Below are 24,041 nucleotides of genomic sequence, written 5' to 3'. Positions count from 1 at the left end.
GCCTCATTCAATCCAACTTGGCAGTGCTTGACAGCTCATCATGTCTAGGCAATATTCTCCCAAAAAACACAAATAGGAAAAGAAACATATTCATTATAAAAAGCATACACCAACAGCTCAGATAAGGAAAAGGGTGGAAGAAGTTGGCAAAGTGAAGCCATAGTTAGGCAAGAAATAATTGGGATTATATAAATTACATTTCAGCCTTAAGTACATTTGCTTCGTAGTATTAGCTCATTTATTTCAACGGAGCCTACTTCTGTAGGCTAAAAATATCCTTGCTAGACAAATTCAAGGGGCTGTTAACTTTTGCTTATGCTAACCAGGAGCACAGAAAAAGAACTGATATTACTAATATGCATTATATGCAGATATAGGTGGAATTTACAACAAAATGCTACAGTGTGGATTCCAGCCAGCCATTGCCTTATGCCAGGGCATTCTAAAAAAGCTAGCAAAGCCATGCAGAATCTTATGGCTGCTCCTTTTCATTAATCAGAACACAACTAAAAATAAGCCATAGAAATCAAAAGTGTTCCAGTTGCCCAGCTCAGGAAGTTAGAACCAGGCAAGAGCAACAAGTTTCCAGGTAATAGGCCAAAGATTCAGGTTTCACAACCACTTATTTAATTGTGGATGACAGAGCAGAGCAAAGAGCCGCCAGCGAAATAAAAAAACTCAGACTCAATATGTGCTCAGAAGCCTTGGCCAATTTACAGCTATTCAGCTATACTCTAATGTGAGTAGCACAGTTAGATGATTTTGATTCTGGACTTAGAGAAGGGACTCTTTAAGATGGTAATGTGCATTACTTCACGTACTTTAAAGTGTGGGAAGCCAGCCCTGCTGTGTTTGTAGCTCCTCCTGCTGAGTGGGGCCCCTCTCTGTTTGCCCCAAAGTGCTGCTCTAATGGCACCTCTCACTATTATTGACTCTGAAGTTGGCAAAAATAATAGGCAGACTCAGTTCTTTTTGTACTGGCACAGGCTGATTCCGACGCGAGAAAATGGCAGGAGGGAGAGCAATATATGTAAATGTCTGCTCCTCTTTTTACAGTTATTTAATTTATAAAAAGGTTCAAAATCATTATACAGTAATGAGAAATTGCCCCATATAGATTTTTTTATGTGCAGAGCTACCTTCCAGTGCTCAAGGTTGTGGAGCTTCACAGGCAGACTATGAAAATGAATGGGTGGAATCCAAATATTATTTTCTTAATAATATTTAAGAGGCGCAACAGCGAACCTTTGTTTATTTTTCACCAGTTTGTAGACCACCCTTCCTCCCTTCCTCATGCCAATTTCCACCCTTCCTCATGCCAATTTACTACCCCAAAATGCTTTCATATTTAGGTAAAGCTCCTTCATGAGCCCACACAACCTTTAATATCTTCTTTGGAGGACCTGATCAGAGTGCCTCCAACTTCTGAGGGGAGGTGAACAGCAAGAAGAGATAGGACTCAATCATGGTGCTTTGTCTCTGGAACATCCTCCCCCTGCTCATCTATTAGGCTTTCTCTCTGATTATTTTTATAATGAAATTGAAAGTGCCTTTGTTGATTTTAGCTTTTCATATCTCAGCTTGCTCACTGAGCTCACACGGAGAAATGCTGTTTGTTGTCCCTCATGTTACAGAGGACCAGCTTGCTTCAACAACAAGCTGGGGTCCACAGCATACTGGTCCCATGCTGTGGCAGGCTCTTATGGCGGAGATCTGGCGAGCGCCCTCACTTTGAACTTTCAATTGTATCCAAAGACCTTTTTATGCTGACAGTGAAGTATTCTGTGGGTTTGGGAAGGGTATTCATTGTGGGAGGAACTCTTGCAATGGGTCTGTCCAGGAAACAGCTGGAGTCAGGAAAACTTCAATAGTTGCATTTATTCATGAACAACAACATTCAGACAGAACCTGGTACTGAAGATGAAAGGCTCTATCTATCTAGTTTCTCTCAGTTTCCCATTTTTCCAATCTTAAAATCAGTTGTCCAAATTTTGCAGCTATTTAAGAATTCTTTTTTAAATGTGTCAACATTTTAGTGCCAATTCCTCCTAAAGAACGTATTTTAATATGCAGTTCTGACTAACGTACAGATGTTTGCAAGCATCTTCCCCAAATACAATGCACTTTTGTATGTTACTTCCACAAATAGCTTTATTCTTATGCACACTTTCCTCTAATATATGCGTTTTTGTAACTGTTTTGTGCTTGGAGAAATGTATCACAAAATTCTGGTAAGTGTGAATCTATGATTGCTTCCAGACTGTCACTATGTAAGGTAAAGGTAAAGGGACCCCTGACCATTAGGTCCAGTCATGACCGACTCTGGGGTTGTGGCGCTCATCTTGCTTTACTGGCCGAGGGAGCCGGCATACAGCTTCTGGGTCATGTGGCCAGCATGACTAAGCCGCTTCTGGCAAACCAGAGCAGCACACAGAAACGCTGTTTACCTTCCTGCCGGAACGGTACCTATTCATCTACTTGCACTTTGACATGCTTTCAAACTGCTAGGTTGGCAGGAGGTCACTATGTAGGGGTGGGATTAAATCACATGCTGGCAAATTATGATTGTCTAATTACAGGTGCTTGGAAGGTCCTGCACAACAAACCCCACCCCATGAACTTTTTATGACAAAGAAAGTCACAGGGAAAATGCAGCATTGTTTAACCTCACCACATTCAATGTTCAGTGAATAGCTGACATCATCTAGCCTCCCTATAAACAAATCAGGATAAACTGGGGTCATCTGGAAACAGCTGAATTTCATTTTGAGTGAATACAGTAATATTGAAAGGGAAGTATGGCTTAGCCACATTTTCTATAAACAGAGAAGAAAAAAGTCCAAGCTTACCCTATAGCTTAATTATAAAAATCAAGAGCTGTTGACCGTAATTAGTATGCACAGAAACCTTTTTGCTCACACTAAGTATAGCAAATGTAATTTTCTGCAGTTGAATTTGGTTTCCGGATTACTAATTATATATACAGAAATACAAGTAATGAAAATAAATATTAAGATTTTGCAAACAACTTTTCACCATAACTCTTTAACTTGCTTGTTAAGGGACAAATTGTGCTACTGTTTCATCCACTTACCTATTAGCCCCTTGAGCTAAATAATCCCCACTACCAACTATCGGACCATAGACCTGCTATGTGAAGGCAACACTGGTTCCTTACAGACTATCCATCAAACCCAAGACTGAGCAAGATTTGCTAACTGCTGTTTGACAGGGGTTATCCAAGGTGAGTCCCAACATGTGGACTACACCTTCCATCATCCCTAACCCTTCACTACATTTACTGAGTATGATGAGAATTATAGTCCCAAACATCTGGAGGACACCACCTTGGCTGTCCTTGTGTAGGACCATTTTTGGTGCTTTTCCTGGTGACTGTGACTAGGGGTAGTAGGGTCTGTCAGTTTTGATCCCTTCTTAAAATCAATTCTCTACATTTCAGCAGCAATTTGTGGATTTTCTGTTTTCTTTTAAATCCTCATGAAATTCTTCTGCATGTGTGAATTTCCTCCCAATAAACACATTTTTGCAAGCAATTTCTCCTAATGTAATGAATTATTGAATGTTATTTCCACTAATATATTCATGCTTATGCATACTGTTACCTAATATATGCCTTTTTTTAGGTATACATTAGCTGGTTAGAGCACTGCATCACAAAATTTAGAAAAATGTGAATTCTGAAGGATGGCTGTTTCAGATCTCATACTGTTTCAGAAAGTGCCAATTTGATAAATTTGGCTTTAAATGCAAACTGAATCCAATTTCTCCCCTATCTCTAGCCTGCACCTATACAGACTGATGTAAATGATGCACCACCTCCACTTGCTTTAGCATATTGCTATACATTTGGTGCTTTCTGGTATTCAAGACGGACTCTGAAATTGTGAAGGCACTTGGGATTCTTGGCATGTAGCTTGTGTGAAGTTATTTATTTTGCTTGAGGTCCATGCTGCATGAAGGACCTTATAGCCTTAAAGCTCTGTCAGCAGTCATTCTCAAGCTTTTGAAAGCGTGATTTCAGCATTCGCATGGACTTTCAAAGCTGTACTGTGGATATCATGGGCTGGTGACTTTTTTAGAGATCTCATTAGGATTCGAGGGAAGGTGAAAGGATCACCAGGCTCAAAATCCCTAAAGCATCTTATGCCTGAATTAACCAGTTTTGATGACTTCACTGGTTTCCACCTCCCATGCACAGGCACCTGCTGAGCAACTGCATCTGTCAACACTTAGCAGCTGCAGAAAAAAACTTCAAAGATCATTCCCCACTTTGTTACTTCCCAGCAGCAGCATCCATAAGTGAGGTGTGAATTTCCAAAAAGGCGGTGCATGAGCCTGAGCCCCTTGACATATTTGTTTTGATTCTGGCATAGTTCTTCATGCATTTTCCTCACCTAAATGCCTCCCCAACTTGGGAGTCCACAATTAAGATGTAAATGTATGTCTCATTATGAGCAATCACATCTGGTACATCTCTTGAATAATCTTGATGCCACGGAGGGGAAGGAAAGAGAATCTTGAGTCAGTCAATCCAAGTGTGAAGCCTATAGAAGAGATCCCATTGTCAATGCCATTTTCTTGGTTCCAAGAATTGGATTCCGGTGTAATTGGATTTTGGTGGATTTCTGTTGGTTGCTTTGAAATCCCTTCAGTTCCTGATGTACTTCCATGCTGCTTTCTCAATTATTTGCTTTAATTCAAAACTCTGGATATTTGTGCACATGCATTTGCACACTCTATCACACTGCATTTTGAAAGCTGTAGTCATTCTTGCAGATGCATATTTTGCTTGAGGTCACCCTGCAGCACAGAGCTTGTAAAGCTGCATGCGTAGTCATTCTTGGGCATGCAAAAGTGTCATAAAGCCACTCTCATATCCCAAAGACAGTGGGTTGCAGACAGTTCACCACTTGCATGGAGCAAGAGAGCTCACAGGACTCACAACATTTGGGAGAGTCTATTGTCTCTTTCATCCATAATGGCGTTGCAAATAGTTCAAAGCTGCAACAAGTCTTGACATGAAAGTTGATACTGCAGGAGAGATGGTTTGTCATGAAAGTGTTAAAATATCCCAAGAACACAGGTATCATGTGAAAACAGAATAATGTGGGGAAGAGGTGAGGGATCCATCGTGAACATGTGGTAGATTTCTGAAATGCATTCAAATTTCTTTCAATGTGCTTGTCATAATTTCTGGAGCAGGATTCAGAATGACCAGCACTACAACAATTCAACACAATTTCCACAATTTACATCTATCTTGAAGTGAATTTCGTAGGCTAGGTAGCAGTTGACACCAGTCTGCAAATATTTTAAGCACAACTCTCCACCGTGTGTAAATGAATTATATTGTTAAGTGGCAGTAGTGGGGGTGAGGAAATGACATATCATCTTGCAGTGGTAGTGAAATTCTTATTTGTACATGTTATTTTGCAGAGGGCAGTTCTACACCTTATGATTTTGGAGGGGATCATATGTGATATGGTGGTGCAGTCTTTGCCAGTTGTTTCAGACTATAACTCCCTTAACAGCTGACTGATGGCAGATAGGAGTTATAATCCTAAATATCTGAAGTACCTGTTTAAAGAACAGCATACATAAATTTTGGAACCCTTAACTAGCCAAGGTTGCTGGCTGCAGCCCATGAGTACCTAAAGAGGTCCACACAGGCATTTGATACAATGTTTGATGCAAAGAACAGAAATGCAACGCCTTGTGTATGAACACAAACTTCTCAATCACATTTTTTTGCACATAATCCTACCTGCCCTGCCACAGAATATATACTCCAGCTTGCCATAATGTACCCATTACTTTAATGCATAATGGGAGAAGTGGTCCTAAGACACAGGGACAGGAAGTTACATTGCAATACACTGGATAGTTTGGGGTGGCTCATTTTAAACAGTATGTCAAGAAATTGACATAAAGCTGAGTGACAAAAAGAAGGGAAGTCAAGGATTTTGCCTGCAAGATAAAAGCGCATTGACTTAAGCCCATAGTAAGCCTTAAATCTGTGGCCTGCAGCAGGTAGGCATCCTGTGAGTTCTAACAAGCTCCAGCCTGAGGAGAACTACAAGGAAAAGAGCCACATCAGACAGCAAGTAATTCTCTTCACAGCAGTAGGCTAGAACAGACCATGTGGTGCTGCCTATATAAAAGCTGCCAGGTCACCCTTGCTCTGTAGGATGAACACCAAGGTCCCAGTCCCTGTGAAAGATACTCTACCCCTGCCTTCTTCGCAGAAGTCAAGTGTGACAAGTGTTATTTCCCTTCCCAGTGTGCATCTGGAACCTACGCACATTAAACTGAAGCACAGCAACCTGCAGGGTAAATGCATGAGCTTGCTCCTTTTTGCAGGCCAAATAACCCGCGGAAAGCAGAAACATGAGTCTGCTCACATGCCTGCTTTTCGCAGGGATGTTGGAGAATTCTAATGGGAATGGAAACAGGAAGGGAAATTAATGACATTTCCTTATTTAGTGCATGTCAAGAATGGAAATCAATCCAGCAAATAGGATTGGTATTCATTGTGGTTGTTTTCAGCCTGCAAACGATTGCATAATTGTTGCTGGGGTTCCCTTCCATTTGCACTGTGCTTCCTTTGCACTGCAATAAATGGCCTTTGCACTGGAAGGAATGTTGTCGAATAATGTAACAAGAATGTAATTAATTATGTAAAATTCCACCACAGTGGACAGCAAGACGAATAATGTAGTTTTTGTTGGATGCTGACATGCAGCAGAGCAGAAACAATACTGCGTACGATGAACACAGAACACAAATCAATGCCTGCTTACATTCCTACATATGAAGTGAACCTTAGTACTTCCTCCTTAAGGAATACACGGCTGAAGCAGAGTGCACATGATAATGATCTTCCAAAAGAAAACAACTATTTCTTCATTCAGAGTTTGGAATTTTGGGGTGAAACATTCAAAGGTCTCCTCGTCTCCATTAACGATTAGCTTTTAACAACTTCTAAAGATCAACTTAACCCAGGAAGGTAATACTTAACCTCTCAGACAAGAGCACAGTGATTAATTTGGAGGGAATCTGTAAAGCATTTTGAAAACAAGTGCTGTGTGTTCTTGTTATAATCACATACTAATTAGTTGTTAATTAGAAGTTGATTACAAAATATTACTAATTATTATTAGTCATAGATGTTGCACTTCTGGGAATGATATAACCCTCAGGAGCTGCTACTTTGAGATAAGCAGAGGAAGATTCCTAATGTCAATTACAATTACTTTTTCTAAACTCAAACAAATCTTTTATGTGTCTTTCCCTTCCCCAGCCAAATTACATGATTTGTGTGATTCTTATGTTGTCAGCTCTCTGCCTAACAATGATACTTCCCCATACCTTAAATCTATGATTATCTGTGTTCTAATATTATTTTCTGACATAGGCCCAGATGCTAACTATATAATTCCACCCCCCAAACAACAGGCAAACATAAACAACCAAAATTCAATAAAATAACTCAGTACATCCATCCGCAGCTACAGAGATGATATGCAGGGCTGTGAAAATATGCAATCTCATGTTTGATCAAAACTATTGCCTCCCTGATCATTAACAAACAGGCTTTAGGGGGATGCTAGGAATTTTCAATATCCTGAAGGTATCCTATTGTTTAGGTTTCATGAGCTATGTGAGAAAGACATATTGCACCATTTTGTTGCATAGGTTCAACTTGTTTCCTTCATTGTTAATGCCAGAGTTTCCTTCTCGGTTTGGACAGTGGTCCATTTAGGCCTATTTGACATCTCCATGAAGCCACGGTGGGTAGTAGGTAATGGGAATGTCCAAGAGCTCAGAGAGTTGTTTTCAGCTCAGCTTCCGTGATGGCATGAGAGAGTATCCTTAGGGGAAGTGGTGGCAAAGAAGTGGAAAAACAGGTTCCAAGGAAACAGATTCTGCCTTGTATGCACAAAGTTTTGGCAAAGGAATGCAGGGACTCCATTTGCTGCTTCTTCAGTTCCAACCACCGCAGCTCAGTCATATGTGCTGTCGATGATGCTTTCTGAGATATGGAGGGAGGGACTAAATGGAAGTAGGCAACTTCAGGTGGCGCTTGTCCAATGACATCCCATTTTGTTTCCACAAATGCCCGTGTTTTAAGAGACCTCAAGCCATAGTTGGCAACAGTGACCAAATCCTGCATATTTTCCTGTTTGTTCCTCAGAGGCGCCAGAGAAGTGTGGGAGGAAAGGTTTAGCTCAGAGGCAGAGCTCATGCTTTGCAGGCAGAAGGCACCAGGTTCAGCCACTGGCATTTCCAGCAAAATGAATCAGGTAGCAGGTGGTGAGAAGTACCTTGCTCTGTTTGAGACCTTGGAGCACTGCTGCCAGACAGAGGTTAACTATGCTTGGTTACATTAGGCAAGACCTATGACATGGCATGAGGCAACTTACTAGGCTCCCTAGATGTGGACAGAGGATGGGCAAGTTGCACACTTCTCATGGACAGAGCTTCTGAGTAATATCCAAAGCTACCCTTTATATAGGCAACCTTGCTATCGTCTCTTTTGCATGGATGAGTCAAGAATGCATGTTCATTACATTGCATTTGACTGTTTATTAAAAATTAGTTGTTAATTAGAGCCAGGGGTGAGTAACCCTTTGAGGGGGCTTGATAGTCACATTGAAAGTTTGACCGCCATTCCAAGGGCTGCATGGCAGTGCACACACTCACACACTCAGCAGAAGGTGATAAACAGGTAGCGTACATATACAGGCACACACTCAGCAGAAGAAGGGAGACAAGCTGGCATAAGAGGGCCTGCTCCTGTTCAATTGTTGCCATGGGGAGCAGAAACACTGTCAGTAGGTTTTAGAAAGGAAACAGGAAAGAGCATTCCTTCCTGTTTCCCAAACCTCTCTGAGACTATCTAACAATGTCACCAACATTCAAAGAACGATGCCAGGTCAGATGTAGAAGGGACCCTTTGGAAGGTGAAAAGAAGCAACAGCACCTCCCCCCCCCCCTCCCCGCTGTGTACCAGATCAATGGAGAAATGGTGGGACTTAATAATGTCAACTGCTGGACAACCCTTTTTTATAAGGGTTTTTGTTTTTGTTTTAAGGAAGAAGGCAAATTGTTGGAGTGGTAGTTTGGGACCACCATGAATTGCTTCAGGAGTCCAGATACAGCCCACAGGTCAGGGATTAACCACCCCTGCTAAGTGCTATGTTTAAAAAAGCATTAAGAAACCACATGGATAAAAGAAACAAAACTCTTACATGCTCCTCTTCAAACTGGTCTCCACCAAACGCCGCCACACAGGGCTTGATACCTCCTGTTCCAAGAGCAATCAGAGTCAGGCCAGTCATTGACAGAACCCTTCAAACAGGAATGGAGACATTTCAGCACCACGGAAGGGTGTGTGGGTGTGTGTAGGGATAATAGCAGCACCTCCCAACTACATTGCATATCAAAATACTTTTCTCCCCAATAAAATTTTATTAAGACCTTTCATGATGTGTTACAACAAAAAATAAACTAATCTAAACAGAAAAAAGAGAAAAAGGAGAATGCAAAGTCCTCTCTTACAGGTAGATCTTAACTTGTCCCACACAGAAAGAGGTGAACCCTCCCAGCCTCCCAGTCTGGGAGATCTTTCCTTCCCTGCTTCTCACACAGGGTCCTTCCCCAACCATCCATCACCTTCATCTGCATGCAAACTCCTGATTAACCCTGAGTGGAGGACCAGAATACTTTGAAGCACATTACTGAAGGCCCATTCACACTTGGTGTGTGACACCTGCTTTTCTGCAAGAAGGGGCTGAATACGGGGTGAGTGGGGGTGAGTGAGGCCAGTTGCATGAGTTAAGAAGAAGAAGAAGAGTTTGGATTTGATATCCCGCCTTTCACTCCCCTTCAGGAGTCTCAAAGCGGCTAACATTCTCCTTTCCCTTCCTCCCCCACAACAAACACTCTGTGAGGTGAGTGGGGCTGAGAGACTTCACAGAAGTGTGACTGGCCCAAGGTCACCCAGCCGCTGCATGTGGAGGAGCGGAGACACGAACCCGGTTTCCCAGATTACGTGACTACCGCTCTTAACCACTACACCACACTGGCTCTCTTCCCAACTAGGAAAGAGAGTAATAACCAAGTGGGATCTTTATTCTGAATCCCCAAAAGTGTGCTACCAGAGAGATTGGTATGCCACAAGGGAGGAAGCAATCAAACCATCATGCTGGATTGGGCAGAAACCACCCTCTCACTTTCTCTATCACTTTCCAGGCAGCGATAACTGTCCTGAGGGTGCAGTGGAAGTCTCTGAAGCAGCACTTGCTATGGCTGATTAGTGTAGGAAAATCACAGAAGCATCACCATTCAGATTTTACAGGGCCCTTCCCTCAGCAGACTACCCCTTAGTGCTGACTGACCCCCCCCCCTCAGACCCATCTCCTCTGAGCGTCAGCACCACTGCAGCTGCCAGCCTCACCTTCCCAGTACATTCCCGAACACAATTCAAAGTGTTGGTGCTGACCTTTAAAGCCCTAAATGGCCTCGGTCCTGTATACCAAAGGAGCATCTCCACCCCCATCGTTCTGCCCAGACACTGAGGTCCAGTGCTGAGGGCCTTCTGATGGTTCCCTCACTGCAGGGAACCAGGCAGAGGGCCATCTTGGTAGTGGCACCTGCCCTGTGGAACGCCCTCCAACCAGATGTCAAAGAGAAAAACAACTACCAAACTTGTAGAAAACATCTGAGGGCAGCCCTGTTTAGGGAAGCCTTTAATATTTAATAGACTATTGTATTTTAATATTCTGATGGAAGCTGCCCAGAGTGGCTAGGGAAACCCAACCAGATGGGCAGGGTATAATTAATAAATTATTATTATTATATTATTATTATTCCCTTTGCACTCACTCTGTGAACTCACTGGTAGCCATGGAACTGCCACCAGCTAAGCCCACTCATGAGTGTGAGGTGAAGCGGATGAGACAGCCAGTTCCACCCTTGTATAGCGAGTGGATTTACTTGGCACCAGACCCTGGGAACCAACCTGTCACTTTGTCCTTGACCACTACTTTCAGGTAGTAGGTATTGGGTAGTGACAGAATGTGCTAGAAGAGCAAACCAGGCATCAGCCCCAGTGGGTTCCATGCTGATGCTGGGCCTGTCACCATGGCAGGCAAACACATTGCTGTCTGCTTCTGGGAAGGGCTGTAGCTCAGTAGAAGAGCGCAAGCTTTCCATGCAGAAGGTTCCGTTTTTACTCGCTGGAATTTCCAGGCAGGACTGCGAAAGGTTCCCTATTGGAAACCCTTGAGGGCCACTGCCCAGTCAGCCTAGATAGATAATACAGAGCTAGATGAACCAATGGTCTGAACAAGGCAGGTCCTGCTCCTGATAACACTGTATTTTTTAAACATTCTGATAACACTGTATTTTTTAAAAAACAAACAAACCCAAAACATTGGAATATTACAGTACTCATGTGCCTCCCATTTTCAGCCATGGCAGGGAACCAGTTTCAGCCCAGGAAGAAAAACATTATCTATGTCATAGCCAGCCAAAGTTTGGGGAAACCCTGCTTCATTTATATGCATGCTGCACTTGCCTGGGATTTGGCAAGAAAGTTGCTAGCACACCACTAGCTTGAAGTGGGAATGATGCCTAAGGCCTGATTCAAACCTTCAGAAAAATTACATCATACAGTTCTGGAATGAGCTGCCAAAGGAAGTCTGCTAATGCGCTCCTTTAGTGTGGTTTTGGGAGCTTTGAGAAACTTATTTATTTAGGCAAGCTGTTGAAAAGTTAAGCCATTCCAAGTGATTAACTGGGGTTATCTGTTGGATGGCATTTGGATTTGTGCTGTTGCGGGTGTATTTTTGACTCTGCTGTTAATACGTAATACTTTTTCATGTGATAAGGATGTTTCATGGTGGCTTTATAAGCCTCCTTGAACATTGTGGGCCAAAAGAGTGCAGTTTTAAAAACAACAGCAGCAAAAGTCTGGAATGCAAAGAACTGTATGTGGTGTTCTGTATGCTCGTTTCTGGTGTAATAACTGAGAAGGGGCTGTAGCTCAGTGGATAAGGGTCTTCCTTGCATGCAAAAGTTCAACCTGCAGCATCTCCAAGTAGGGCTTGGGGAAACTCCCTGTCCCGAAGCCTGGAGAACTGCTGCCAGCCAGTGTAAGAAGAATTTGCTTGACATGTGTAGAGAGTTTTTGACATGAGGGGAGCATCTGAATTTGTGATTCCACACCTGCATTCTGAACTGGCACAATTTCAAGGCAGGATCAGAGGCATGCTCTATTTTCCATGCTGGGTAACCCTTCCTCAGCTGGTTAAATGTTCCCTCCCCTGCAAGTCCCAGGATTGTCGTTAAATAAACTCCCAGTTTGAATGGGAGCCACCGCCACCCCCAGCGTCTTTCCCTCCCTCTGTGGCAAATGCAGCTGAAGTGGGCATGAAAATGCCCTGCCTGGTTTCCCTAGGTCATTCCATACAACCAGCTGTGATGGTCAGCTTACAAGACTTCTGCAGGATTCTAAGGTGGACTCTGTCCTTGCCTGCCTATACCGTTCACTTCTGAGAAAACCAAACATACACTTTTTAAAACGGTGGTTTACTTCCCCCCCGCCCCACTCCAGGTTTGGGCTTTAGATCTAAACAAAATGAAAAACCTTAGAGTGCTAAAAAATAAGTAACAGCTGAAGTTAATGAGCTTCTGAAGCATGTGGCTCTGGACAGAGGTTTGCCTGCAGCTCATGCGTAAAGCGCTTTCTAAGGGCTCATTGCTTGAAGGAGTGCTCACCCTCGCCATGGAAATGAACGGAGGCTATGCCAGTACAGCACAAGACTTAATGCATTGCCCCCCGAGACGCAAGACTGGTGGATTGCCTAGCACAAGGTGCTAGCAGCTTTCAAGGCTACGATGTCCGGACACGATTTGGGATGGAGGACACGGTGCCAGCGTTAACAAAAGGCCTGAAATAACCACATAACTACGTATTGCAAGCTGCACGTGAATGATCTATACCTTAATACAAGCCAATTAATAATAATGTTATCAAAACATAGCAGACCCGTCTTTTCATTACTTACACATGAACAATTTGGTTTCCCACACTCGGTATCGCCCCAACGGACTTGATCACGTGCCCAATAACGTAAACAATGGAGAGATAAATGATTGTTCTGTGGAGAGAAAGAGAAAAAAAAGTAAGGAAATGCTATCAGCCCAAGGCAGTGGCATGATTTATAATCTGAAAACAGAACGTGTGTCTGTATTTCCTGATAGGGAAGGCACAAGGATTTTCTCTGTTACCCTCTTCCCTCTACCAGAACTGAAACTCCTCTTTCTCCATCATGCTTCAAAGCATTGAGAAAAAGCTGCAGCTGAACAGAAAGTTGGGACAACCGCACTGACAGACACAGCAGCTCTGTTTCCCACCACTTGTGGTAGCAGGGCCAACCCAAGACACTCTCTGCCTCAGGGACAGAACAGCAAATGGTGTCCCCAAACTCCACTTCCCAAGCCCACAGAACCCGAGCAGACCAATTTTATTCTCTTCATTTACAAATTATTTATATTCCATCCATAGCAACAACAAAAAAGTTCTCTGAGCAGCCCAGAGTAAAAATTAATATGGCAGAGTACACAAATAAATTACCACCATATAAACAAAAACTGACTAAAAACAGCAGCAAAATAAAACCAAAGTGTGTGGTGGGGAGGGGGAGTAACAGGATGTAATGGTACGAAAGCTCTAAAATCCTACAAACACCTCTCCCCTGGAGTAATCAATTAAATTAAACAACGGGTTGATTTGCTAGCTTTTCATCACCCCCATGGCCAGCTGTCTGAGGCAACCGCTTCTTGCTGCCTAATGATGGAGCTGGCCCTCAACCATTCCTAGCAATAATATGGAGGTGCCATCCCAAACACACTGAACACAGATCCTGAAAGAGCAGCGCTTGGTGTCCTACACCCTAAATGATTGTCTTTCAGTGCAATCCAGAGAAATTTAGCTGAACATAAATGCCACTGAAAGCTAGGATACTTAGATGTGCGAGTAGACAGAGCCAGCATTAACCCTTACTGAAGTCAGTGGAGCCCAGCTAGAAATGACAAGGCCGTTGTTTGGATACCTGTTTGCATACTTTCCTGTATAAAATGAGTCTTCTATTTACAAGAGTCTACTCTGTACAGGAGAAAGACGAAAGACTATATAAGGGATGGAAGCAAACACCCCACGCACCCACCCAAACCTCAGTTGTATTCCACTGCTTTAAGCACTTTTCTCCCAGTCTACCTCCAGTGCTAGATATGAGCTGGACAAGGGGGAGATTTCTTAAACCAGGATATAATTGTGCAAAGACCAATCAAAGTGCAAACAAAAATCTCATTGCATAGGCAAGTTCATAAGGCACGCTAAAATTCAATGGCAAACAAAGGTGGCAATCTGTGATAATGTATATAAAAAGTTTCTAAAAATAGTACTATTAATCAGCTAGAAACTGCCCCATTTGCTCCATTAATTAATGGGGGGGGGGTCATTTATGTACCTGAAGTACAGATGGACAAATTCATGAATTTTGGTTTCTATCAGGTTTCTTACTTCTCCAAACGTAAATTCAGTTCTCCACATTTCTGAATCTATTTTTGCTTTTGTTATAAATTTCATTCCTGTTGAAAAGTCATCAGAGTTCTCCTAATATCCACCCATTTGTATGCAATTTTGCCTAAAACACATATTTTGGCAAGCATATTTCCGCTAATATATGAAACACTTTTGTATGTTATTTTCACTAATATGCACATTGTCATGCATGCATTTCCCTAACATACCCACTTTTGTACACATCATTTGGTTGGAGAACAGCATTGCAAAATTCAGAGAACCACAAATTTCACAAATTTGCATTAAACAAGGTTGCATTAAAATGTAAGCTGAAAAAATTCCTCTCCCATCTTTCACTTGAAGATGTAATATATTGTATCCTTACTTGTATTTTCCCAGCCAAGAGTCAGCCATGAGGGCACCAATGACAGGTGTAAAGTAACACAGACTTGAGAAGGCATGGTAGACGGAGGTGGATGTATTCTCATCCCAGTGAAGGAAGTAGAGGAAATACAAAGTCAGAACGGCTGAGGGATAAAAACAAAGACAAAAGCAATGAGTTTCATAAACAATGTGTGAGCCCCAGAGTGTGACAATAACTGCCATTTTCTTTTCCTGAAAGAGGCTCTGTGCTTTTACCAGTGGTGTGACAGAAAGAAATCCAGTGAGGGTCAGCTTTCACTACCATGAAAACTCTACAGCCATACCAGGCTCTGTAACTCTCCAACAGTTTGACTTTACCCCTGAAGGCGCAACTTTTCCATTGTCTCCTGAGGCAGGCCGATGCCAACAATGACCGAAAGAAACCCAAGGAGGCTCAGCTTTCACTACCATGAAAACACAGTGATGAGCAAATTGCCCTTTCTCAGTCTCTAGCTATCATCCCACTGATACAAGCATACAGCCTCCAACAGAGGAAAAGCAAGCAATCCTGGATGTCAGACCAATAGACCTTTTCCTGTCACTCTTCCTTTCTCTCCCCTATATGCTCCTGGTCATTCTCCAGAGATTGTAGCCCTTGCTGACCAGCTTCCAGTTCTGCTTCCATATTACTGTCCCCAAAGGGAAGACAGGAGAGAGCTTCCATAGCAGGGGGCGAGATCCAACATAACTTTAGTGCAAGCAGTTTGAGAGTTGATGTCCGAGCAGTAGCACAAATAGTAATGCATAAGCTTAACTGTCACCAAGTATAATAATAACATTCAGTTGGGGGTTATGAAACTTTTTACTCAAGCACAAAACACTCATTGAATTGGGCTATTGCACTATGGCTAAGAATATGGCTTCTACTAGTGGACGAGCAGTTGCGCAAGTGGGCTGTCACAATGGGTGCTTGATGTGGAATTGATGCTTCATTTGCACACTTTTCATGAGGCATCCACACAATGCTTTCATCCTTTATTGCTCCTGTGGCTCTTCCCACCTTTTCTCAGAAGACAGAAAGTCTGACATTTTTCAGAAGAATAGAAGAGTGATGCAATCTCCACAGGTGTAGATTAGCATTAGTATTCTATCTTTTTAAAAGTTTGGGGATTTGATTCTCTCTTTCTCTCTCTCTCTCTCTCTCTGTGTGTGTATTAATGTTATTTAAAAGCACTGAAACTCCTACCAGTAACCTATGTTTGCCATGTTGCTAAAATAGCAGCGATCAGAAAGGTTATTTTTTAAATCTTTTGTTTAAAATGTAGTATTATGGCACTTTAAAAAAAATGAATGAGAATTAGAGCACTGTAACACCAAATCTGTTATATAATGCTCTTTCTGACCGAAGCAATTTTAGCAAAATGTACACGGCTCCCATTTTACATAGTCAAGAGAGGTGATTTTTTTTGTATACATGTATTCCTGAAATAGTTTTTTAAAAAAAACAAAAACAAAACAGCATTATAGTGTTATAGCACTATACCTTTCATTCACTAACAAAGGCAAGAAGGAATTTTAGAGCTTATTAAAAGACAAGGTTTTAAAAATAGGGCCATACAAAATGGCTGCTGCAAGGGTTTTAGTAGATGTGTGCTGAGCTTCAGTTGGCCCCACCCACAGCAGTTATGTCATGAGCACTTGTGTACAGAACACAGCAGCATGCAGACACAGAAAAAGTTCAGAACTCCCAATAATGTGGAAAGTCAAGTGCAACTTCACTTGTAGCTTACAGCAGAAGTGCAATTATTCAGGAGCCACCCACCTGGAAGCAGCCTCTGGCACCATGTTTATAACCTTTCAGTCTATCCTGTTACTGTGTACACGTATCAGAGACAGCTGAGGTATCTGAGGCAATTTAAGATCTGAAGGCAAGGAATCTTTTCAGATAATTCCTACTATTAATTCTCTCCTCCCACCCACAGGCCACCTTTTATCATCCTAAAGGCAAAACAAATTGCAAAGAGAGCCAAACTATTCTCCAAGAAGCTGTGGAGAAATGATGAAAGATATAACACACACCTTTCATGCCATAGTAGGAGAAGCGCTCGCAAAACTCATTCACCACAATGAAGGCGATGCTGAGAGGGTAATTGGTACCACATACTTTCTAAAGAAGCAAACCAGAAAAAAGGTAGTGTCATACAAAACTTGTCCTTCGGTCATATGTACAGTTGACATAATGACGCACAGCACGCAGAATCCCAGAATCAAATGTACAGACCTATAATTCAATACTGAATTGGCAGATGTCCCCAGAGAAGGGATTCGAAGGAAATACAGAGTTTATAATATACAAAGGCTTGCCCAAAGGCTGACAATCAGCACAGTGAACGAATGTCAAATGGAGGTGAATACGTTTGAAATATATATTTCTCCCTCTGTATAAATTTTCCAGCTATAGCAGGCATAATTGCAGCTTTGCAAGTTAGATAAACAGGAACCACAAATGTGTGTTCATGATTTTCTTCAAACTCATCCTTTGCATTCCCAGTCACCGCACTCTACAGGAAAGGGCCTCCTGCAGACACCTTCTCATCAGGAGTCCTCTTCCATATGATGGAGAACCAGGCCTTTCACGAGGCAGCACCTACCTTTGGAACGCCAATCACATATCAGACATACATTATCCATTACCTTTTCAGCACACCTGGAAGACCTTCCTTCACCAACAAGCCCTTTACGTGTGGATTTTTAAAAAAAATCCCTGTCCTTATCTGCCTTGGACTTGAAATTGTTCTTATTGCTGTTTTTATATTATTGATATTTTTCACTGTTAAACTGCTTTGGGATGTTTTATGGGAAGTGATCCATAAATGAAACGAAACGAATAATTACATGACCACCTGGTCTAAGGGACAGCTTATGTGAGGGAAAACAGCTGTTGGCAAAAAAAAGGAAAGAAAGAAAGAAAAGAGGAGGAAGAATTTTTGTGGATCAGAAGTGATCAGGGCAGATGTCAACTGCTTTTCTAGAAAGTTCCATTTGTTCCATTTAGTGATTAATTCTAACCACGAAGCAAATCCCAGCATGCTTGGGTTCCACCTATCCAGTAGTTTATGTCATCAACAGAAAAATAAACAAAAAGGGGGAAGAAAATGATAATGCCAGTGTCAGTAAGACACAGGTCTCCAGACATCACACGCAAAAGGATTACTATGTAACTGGAAGCAACGTGACACTCATATTGCATTCAGAGCCAAGCCCTCACTTTGTCCTCAACTTTGTGAGGCTTCACTGTAAAACAAGGAAACAATGTTAGCTGGCATTTTCCCCAGAGTGCTGTTGCATCATTTTGTGGTGTTATCTCAGGACATAAAAGAGACAGCATAGCCTATGGAGAAACATAAACCCATCTGATAGTGGGGGGAATAAACAGCCTATCCAGTGCTGGTGACATGGTTCTGACAGCAACTAGCTGGTTAGGTGAATTCGAAGGCCCAAATTTAGAAATTAGAAATTTATATTTAGGCACTGCAGATATGAACAAAACAATTAAACTTGCACTTCCTCAGAAGACTCTATCCCAACCAACAAGCATTCATGTGAATATATGCAGTGAGCTCCTGCATGAACTCCTTGGAAATCAGAAGCTGCTGAACACACAGAAAAAGCCCTCCACACGTACAGTTCTACATGGAGGGATTCTCTATACATGCTCATAAAATGCTGAGTCTGCAGCAGCAATCCTGCTCCATCCAGCACATGTTCACTGGAACTTCTGTTAAGGAGAATTTTTGCTCTCCTATCAGGAGTGTTCACTAATCAGGTGAGTGTCATCATGCTGTCAAAAACCTGGATGAATTCAAAATGAGGATTAGTACATTAGGCATGACAAGGATGCTCCTGAGCACTAACCCCTATTTTGTACTCTGTTTGGATTCATTCAAACATCTGTCATTATCCAATGAGCAATTATTTTCTTTCAAAGTAAAAATAGCATCTACCTAGCATCATTTCATGCATCTTAGCAGAACAACACACATCAATGCCAGAAGAAGAGGGAAACCCTTCTCCTTCTAAGTTAATGTATGATGTGAACCAGAAAGCACATATATCAGGATCACTGTGGAATTTAAAGAGGATTGAGACACATCTCATTAGGGATAGGTGAATCTGTCCATTTCAGTTTCCCAGTTTTCCAGTCTTAAATTCAGCTTTCCATATCAGTTGGTTATTTTCTTTACTGGGATAGCTGCATTGCAGAATTCAGAGAAAGACAAATTTTGCAAGATGGCTGTATTTTGGTACTGTCATAGTTTCAGAAAGTACGGATTAGGCAAGCTCACCTTTAAATGTGAACTGAATCAATTTTTTCTCTCAACCCTACATCTCATTAATAAGAATAGAACTGAAAATCTAAGTTGCTCCTAACCAAGTGTGTGTTTACATTTCAGCCGAGGGCAGAACTACCTATTCCACCTCCAGTGCCTCCAAACCTAGACACGATTGCTTCTTGCAAAGAAGTTCTGGGCGGGTGCAACTTGCAGCAGAGAAATGATAGGCAGGAAGAGGGTGCTTAAACCTTCCCTTGCCCATCACTTTCCCCCTTGAAATTTCCTTCTACTAGCAGCCCAGGTTCATTTGTGTTAGTAGACGAAATAGAGGTCTGGAAGCCCTGGTTCTAATATTTGAAAATAATTTTTATTAACCCAGAACACTTTATTCTGGAACCTTTGATTTTCTCTGTTTATTAATCTGCAACAATTACCTCCCAAGTTCTGAGGAGATTTATGTGGCCTTGCTAAACTTCTTCCACCACTGCTTTCAATCCTGCATATCACTCCTTCCCACCTTGTCTATTTGGGAAACCTGTCTTGTCAGGCATCCGAATGTGACATAATGTTTGAATAGAGTAAACACAAATAAACATAAACCAACCTGTATGTGTGAGAACAAGCAATTTGGTCAATTCCCATAATGTATGAGGGAACTTGAACATTTTTCAGGCCTACGCACACTGCATTTTGTACAGATGTGACCTTCTCAGACACTATATTCACTGGAACAGGTATGCCTGATAGGCATGGTGGAATGTTGTGAGCTTGCTTCCCTATAATACTTAAAGGGGGGGAGTATGATCACATAATTTGGTCCAAACACCAGTTTTGTGTTTGTGTGTGGGAGCAGGGCTTAATAAAAAAATTTAAACCATTAAAGGTAAAGGTAAAGGTACCCCTGACCAGAAGGTCCAGTCACGGAGGACTCTGGGGTTGCACGCTCATCTCGCTCTATAGGCCAAGGGAGCCGGTGTTTGTCCACAGACAGCTTCCGGGTCATGTGGCCAGCATGACTAAGCCGCTTTTGGCGAACCAGAGCAGTACACGGAAATGTCGTTTGCCTTCCCATCGGAGTGGTACCTATTTATCTACTTGCACTTTGACTTGTTTATAGCCCATAGTTTCTTCCAGTGGATATTGACATTAAGGGGAACAACACAAAATTATGTTGGCTCATTCCTTAAAGTAATTACAGCATTAACTTATGAATTTGCACAGGTGTCAATGCTAATGCGTTCCTGTATCCATCCTTGAATCTGCACAAATGACAAAACTGTATACAGTGAAAGAAATTCATCTGATCAAAACCTCAATCAGAACACTTTTCCAGATTATCCCTAGTCATGCTGCTGAGTGACCCAATTAGACCCTCTCCCCATGACTCCTCGTTTTTATTAACACTATTAATTTTTTTAATGGATTGAGAGGACATTCCAACATATGAGCACTCACCAAGCCACCCCTTGTTTTACTAAAAACCAGCAAGGTTTCCCCTCTCCATCTGTATCATCATGTATGTTCCTCTTCATTAGCCTTTTGACTTTTACAAATATACATAGCACAATCTTGTTCTTTGAAGGTTATGTACTTCCTACTCCAGTGCTTGACTGCACATCTACCTTAATTTCTTCCTTAATTCACCATTGCGTATCTATTCTTTTTGCAGCAATCTTTAAACTAGCTCTCTACAAATACAGTCTGGAGAATAAAATGTGTGCTTTTGAATAAGCTAGAAAGGCTCAGGAGCACTTATCCTCAGAGAGGGGAAAGAAGGAGAAAAAATCTAGTGGAAATTCTGACAATAGAACTAACCCATATCAAAATATTGCCGCTGAATTGGAAGCTGCCTCCACTTTTGTAATCCAGCAAGCAAAGCTGCCGGCTCACCCCCCCCCCTATGTATATCATTCTTGCTTCCTTCAAAAGAGTGTTGTTTTTGCCTGGGAAATGCATTCCAAGAAGTGGTAATTCCCAAAGAAGCCATTGGCTCGGGTTTGTTCCTCTGTTGTCTGAGCTGCCTTTCTAGTACATTAATCAGGTTAGCAAGAAAGAATTTCGTTTCGAATCTCTAATGCTAATACCAACCCTAGGCAAGAAATGGTGCTTGTCTGTCTGAGGCCAAAGCACAACAGGGGAAGGCGAGAGCAGCAAGCTCTCGAGAATTGTTCCAGGGAAGTTGAAAGAAACAGCAAAATAAACTCGCCCCAAAATAAATACAACCCTCCACCACAACCCTTCCACCACACCCCAACCAAGACAGATCAAATACTTACCGGGGACTTTTTCTCAGGAGGGCAAACTCCTTCTGAAGGATTATCTCCTGCAGAAATAAAAGTGAACAGAGTCTCTTTAGATTCTTTTCTCCCTGAGAGGTCCATCCTATGCTTTTCCTTTTTCCCTCCCCAGTTTGCCTCACACAACTCTCTGCTGTCGTGGTGAGTTGGTTGGGAAGACTTCCAAATGAGTGGAGTTTAGTTCAGATTTAAGTTAACCCTGATTGTGCACATTTTTCTCTCTGCCAGGCTGAGGCAGGAGGACAGCTTCATGAGGAAGGAGAAGAGTAAAGTTAAACTGGGCTGGTGAAACTGTCACTAAATCACAAGGGTCACAGGGCTGTCCTCAGCACCTGCAGGCAGGGCTGTGTGCCGTTTGCTCTGAGCACACTTCAGGTACTCTGAGTAACCCTTGTGTTGAGTCAAGCGAAATGCATACTGAATGATAATCCCTATTCCAAATGTTGAAACTCATAATTAGTGGCAAGGTTTGTGGCTTTGGGCCATCTCTGCTATAATAGCAGGCTTATTCTGCAGGAACCACAGGCATCCCCGCCTATTTGAAACTAGCTGGCTGAAGCAAAATGATGCATTGAGAGCTCAGAGCAAATGAGCTCTGTGTGGCTTACACTTAGATTTCTGCTGCTCATTTGCTATTTAGGCGCTGCTTGGCTTTAAAAGACTCTGATATCGCGCTAATAAAATGCTCCCCAATAAGCTTGCCGCAGGAAGAGCAAGATATAAGAGCAATAAATAAATGCATACATAAAATAAATAACTGCGAAGAGCTCCTCACATTTCTTTTGATTGACCCTCTTTTTAATAGTCTCTTATCTGTGCAGCCACCGTAGGCTACTAGTATAGGTAATAAATGGATTCCTCATGCACCCCTCTGCAGAGATAAGGGCAGGGCTTGTATGTAACTGTTTTTGTGTTTTGTGAGATGCTTCCTGCAGGGTTGTTTATAGCTTACCCTGCTCCACAGGAGGAGATTAGCTAGCAACCCTAGTACCTCACAAAGGACTTACCATTTTTGAACAAAGAGGTGGGGGAGAACAGGAAGCTTAGAACTACTGTGTATAATTAAAAGTGTGTAAGATGCCCAGCCCCTCAAAATCCACTCCCTCCAGATTTATTTGTCCATATTGGCCTCTGCCCGGTTTTTGCTCATATTGTAAAAATAAAAACCCATCAATTTATATCTCCTCATCTCCCACTGTGAGAACATGCAGGACAAAAGGAAAAGAGTCACAGCCATTGCTCCACTCACTTTTGCCTTGGGCTCTGCCTACCACTGGTAAGTAACCCTTGAAAGATCATCCAGATTAGGGATCCAGATTACCAACCAAGGGGAAAGATTTAACGTAGTATCGATATATGCCCCTAATACAAATAAAACCGAGTTTTACAAAAAACTGGAACAAATGCTATTAGAATTAGAAAATTACAAACTAATCTTACTAGGGGACCTGAATGGAGTCCCGGAACCTAATATTGACAGAAGCGAAAAGAGAAGGAAAGGGAAGGAAAGGGAAGCAAGGGAAACTCCCAAAAACTTTTGATGATCTCCAAGAAAATTTAGATTTATTGGACATTTGGAGATACAAAAACCCTACAGAGAAACAGTTTACCCATTTCTCTGGAGTACACCAGAGCTGGGGTAGAATAGAATAGAATAGGTCTCCAGAGAGCTTACGCTGAGAGCGGGGAGGTGTATAATAGAGCCCAGAACATTATCGGATCATAATTCAATTTTTTTGGAAATAAAAGGTACTCCATCAGGCCCGTATAGATGGAGAATGAACGATTATCTACTGGAACAAGATGAGATTACTGATAAGGCAAAGAATGTTTTGAAAGAATATTTTGATCATAACCTGCATAAAGAAACAAAAATTAATGTGGTCTGGGATGCCAGTAAGGCAGTCCTTAGAGGCTTTTTGATCCAACAGAACAAATTTAGGAAGAATTTGAGAGAAGCAAAGAAGGAAGAGGTAGTTAAGCAACTAAAAGAAGTAGAGGACAAATTAACAAAAAACCCTGGGGATGAGAGGTATATTCAAATCTATAAATTATTACAAACTCAATACTCAACACTGCTGAATCGTGAAGTAGAATGGGGAATAAAGACGATGAAACAAAGATATTTCGAATCAGCAAATAAAACTGGTAAGTTGCTAGCGTGGCAACTGAGGAAAAGGCAAAAGCAAAAGGTGATTAATAAAATTAAATTTGAAGATCAAATAATAGAGGACCCCAGTGAGATCAAAGGAAAGTTCCTTCAATACTTTGAAAATCTGTATAAAAAGAAAGAGGCGGAAGATACAAACGAGATAGGTAGGTATTTGGAAAGGAACGGGAAAGAAGATCTAACAGATGAGGAAAAGATAATGCTAAATGAACCAGTAACGATGGATGAGGTCAGAGATGCAATCAAGAAAATGAAACCCGGAA

The 24,041-nt window shown here is 41.9% G+C and overlaps 1 protein-coding gene across 3 annotated transcripts in view; it reads right to left on the bottom strand.

Moving 5' to 3' along the window:
* The window catches only part of SLC15A2 (solute carrier family 15 member 2), a 70,573-nt gene that overhangs the window by 37,026 nt on the left and 9,506 nt on the right, over positions 1-24,041 (bottom strand). Inside the window, exons 1-6 of one of the 3 annotated variants that reach the window (XM_082235401.1) lie at positions 21,945-22,016; positions 21,588-21,634; positions 17,057-17,144; positions 15,000-15,141; positions 13,095-13,187; positions 9,273-9,372 (exon numbers count right to left, since the gene is read on the bottom strand). In XM_082235401.1, the coding sequence (XP_082091527.1) occupies positions 9,273-9,372; positions 13,095-13,187; positions 15,000-15,141; positions 17,057-17,063 (342 nt within the window). In that variant the 5' untranslated portion in view covers positions 17,064-17,144; positions 21,588-21,634; positions 21,945-22,016. The other 2 variants (XM_082235400.1, XM_082235399.1) reach the window with 2 other exon arrangements.

This window comes from Podarcis vaucheri (genome assembly GCF_965113315.1).
Source record: "Podarcis vaucheri genome assembly, chromosome: 1".
Taxonomy (NCBI): Eukaryota; Metazoa; Chordata; class Lepidosauria; order Squamata; family Lacertidae; genus Podarcis; species Podarcis vaucheri.
The sequence above is the reverse complement of the archived record's forward strand: the minus strand, read 5'-3'. Positions and strand labels throughout refer to the sequence as shown.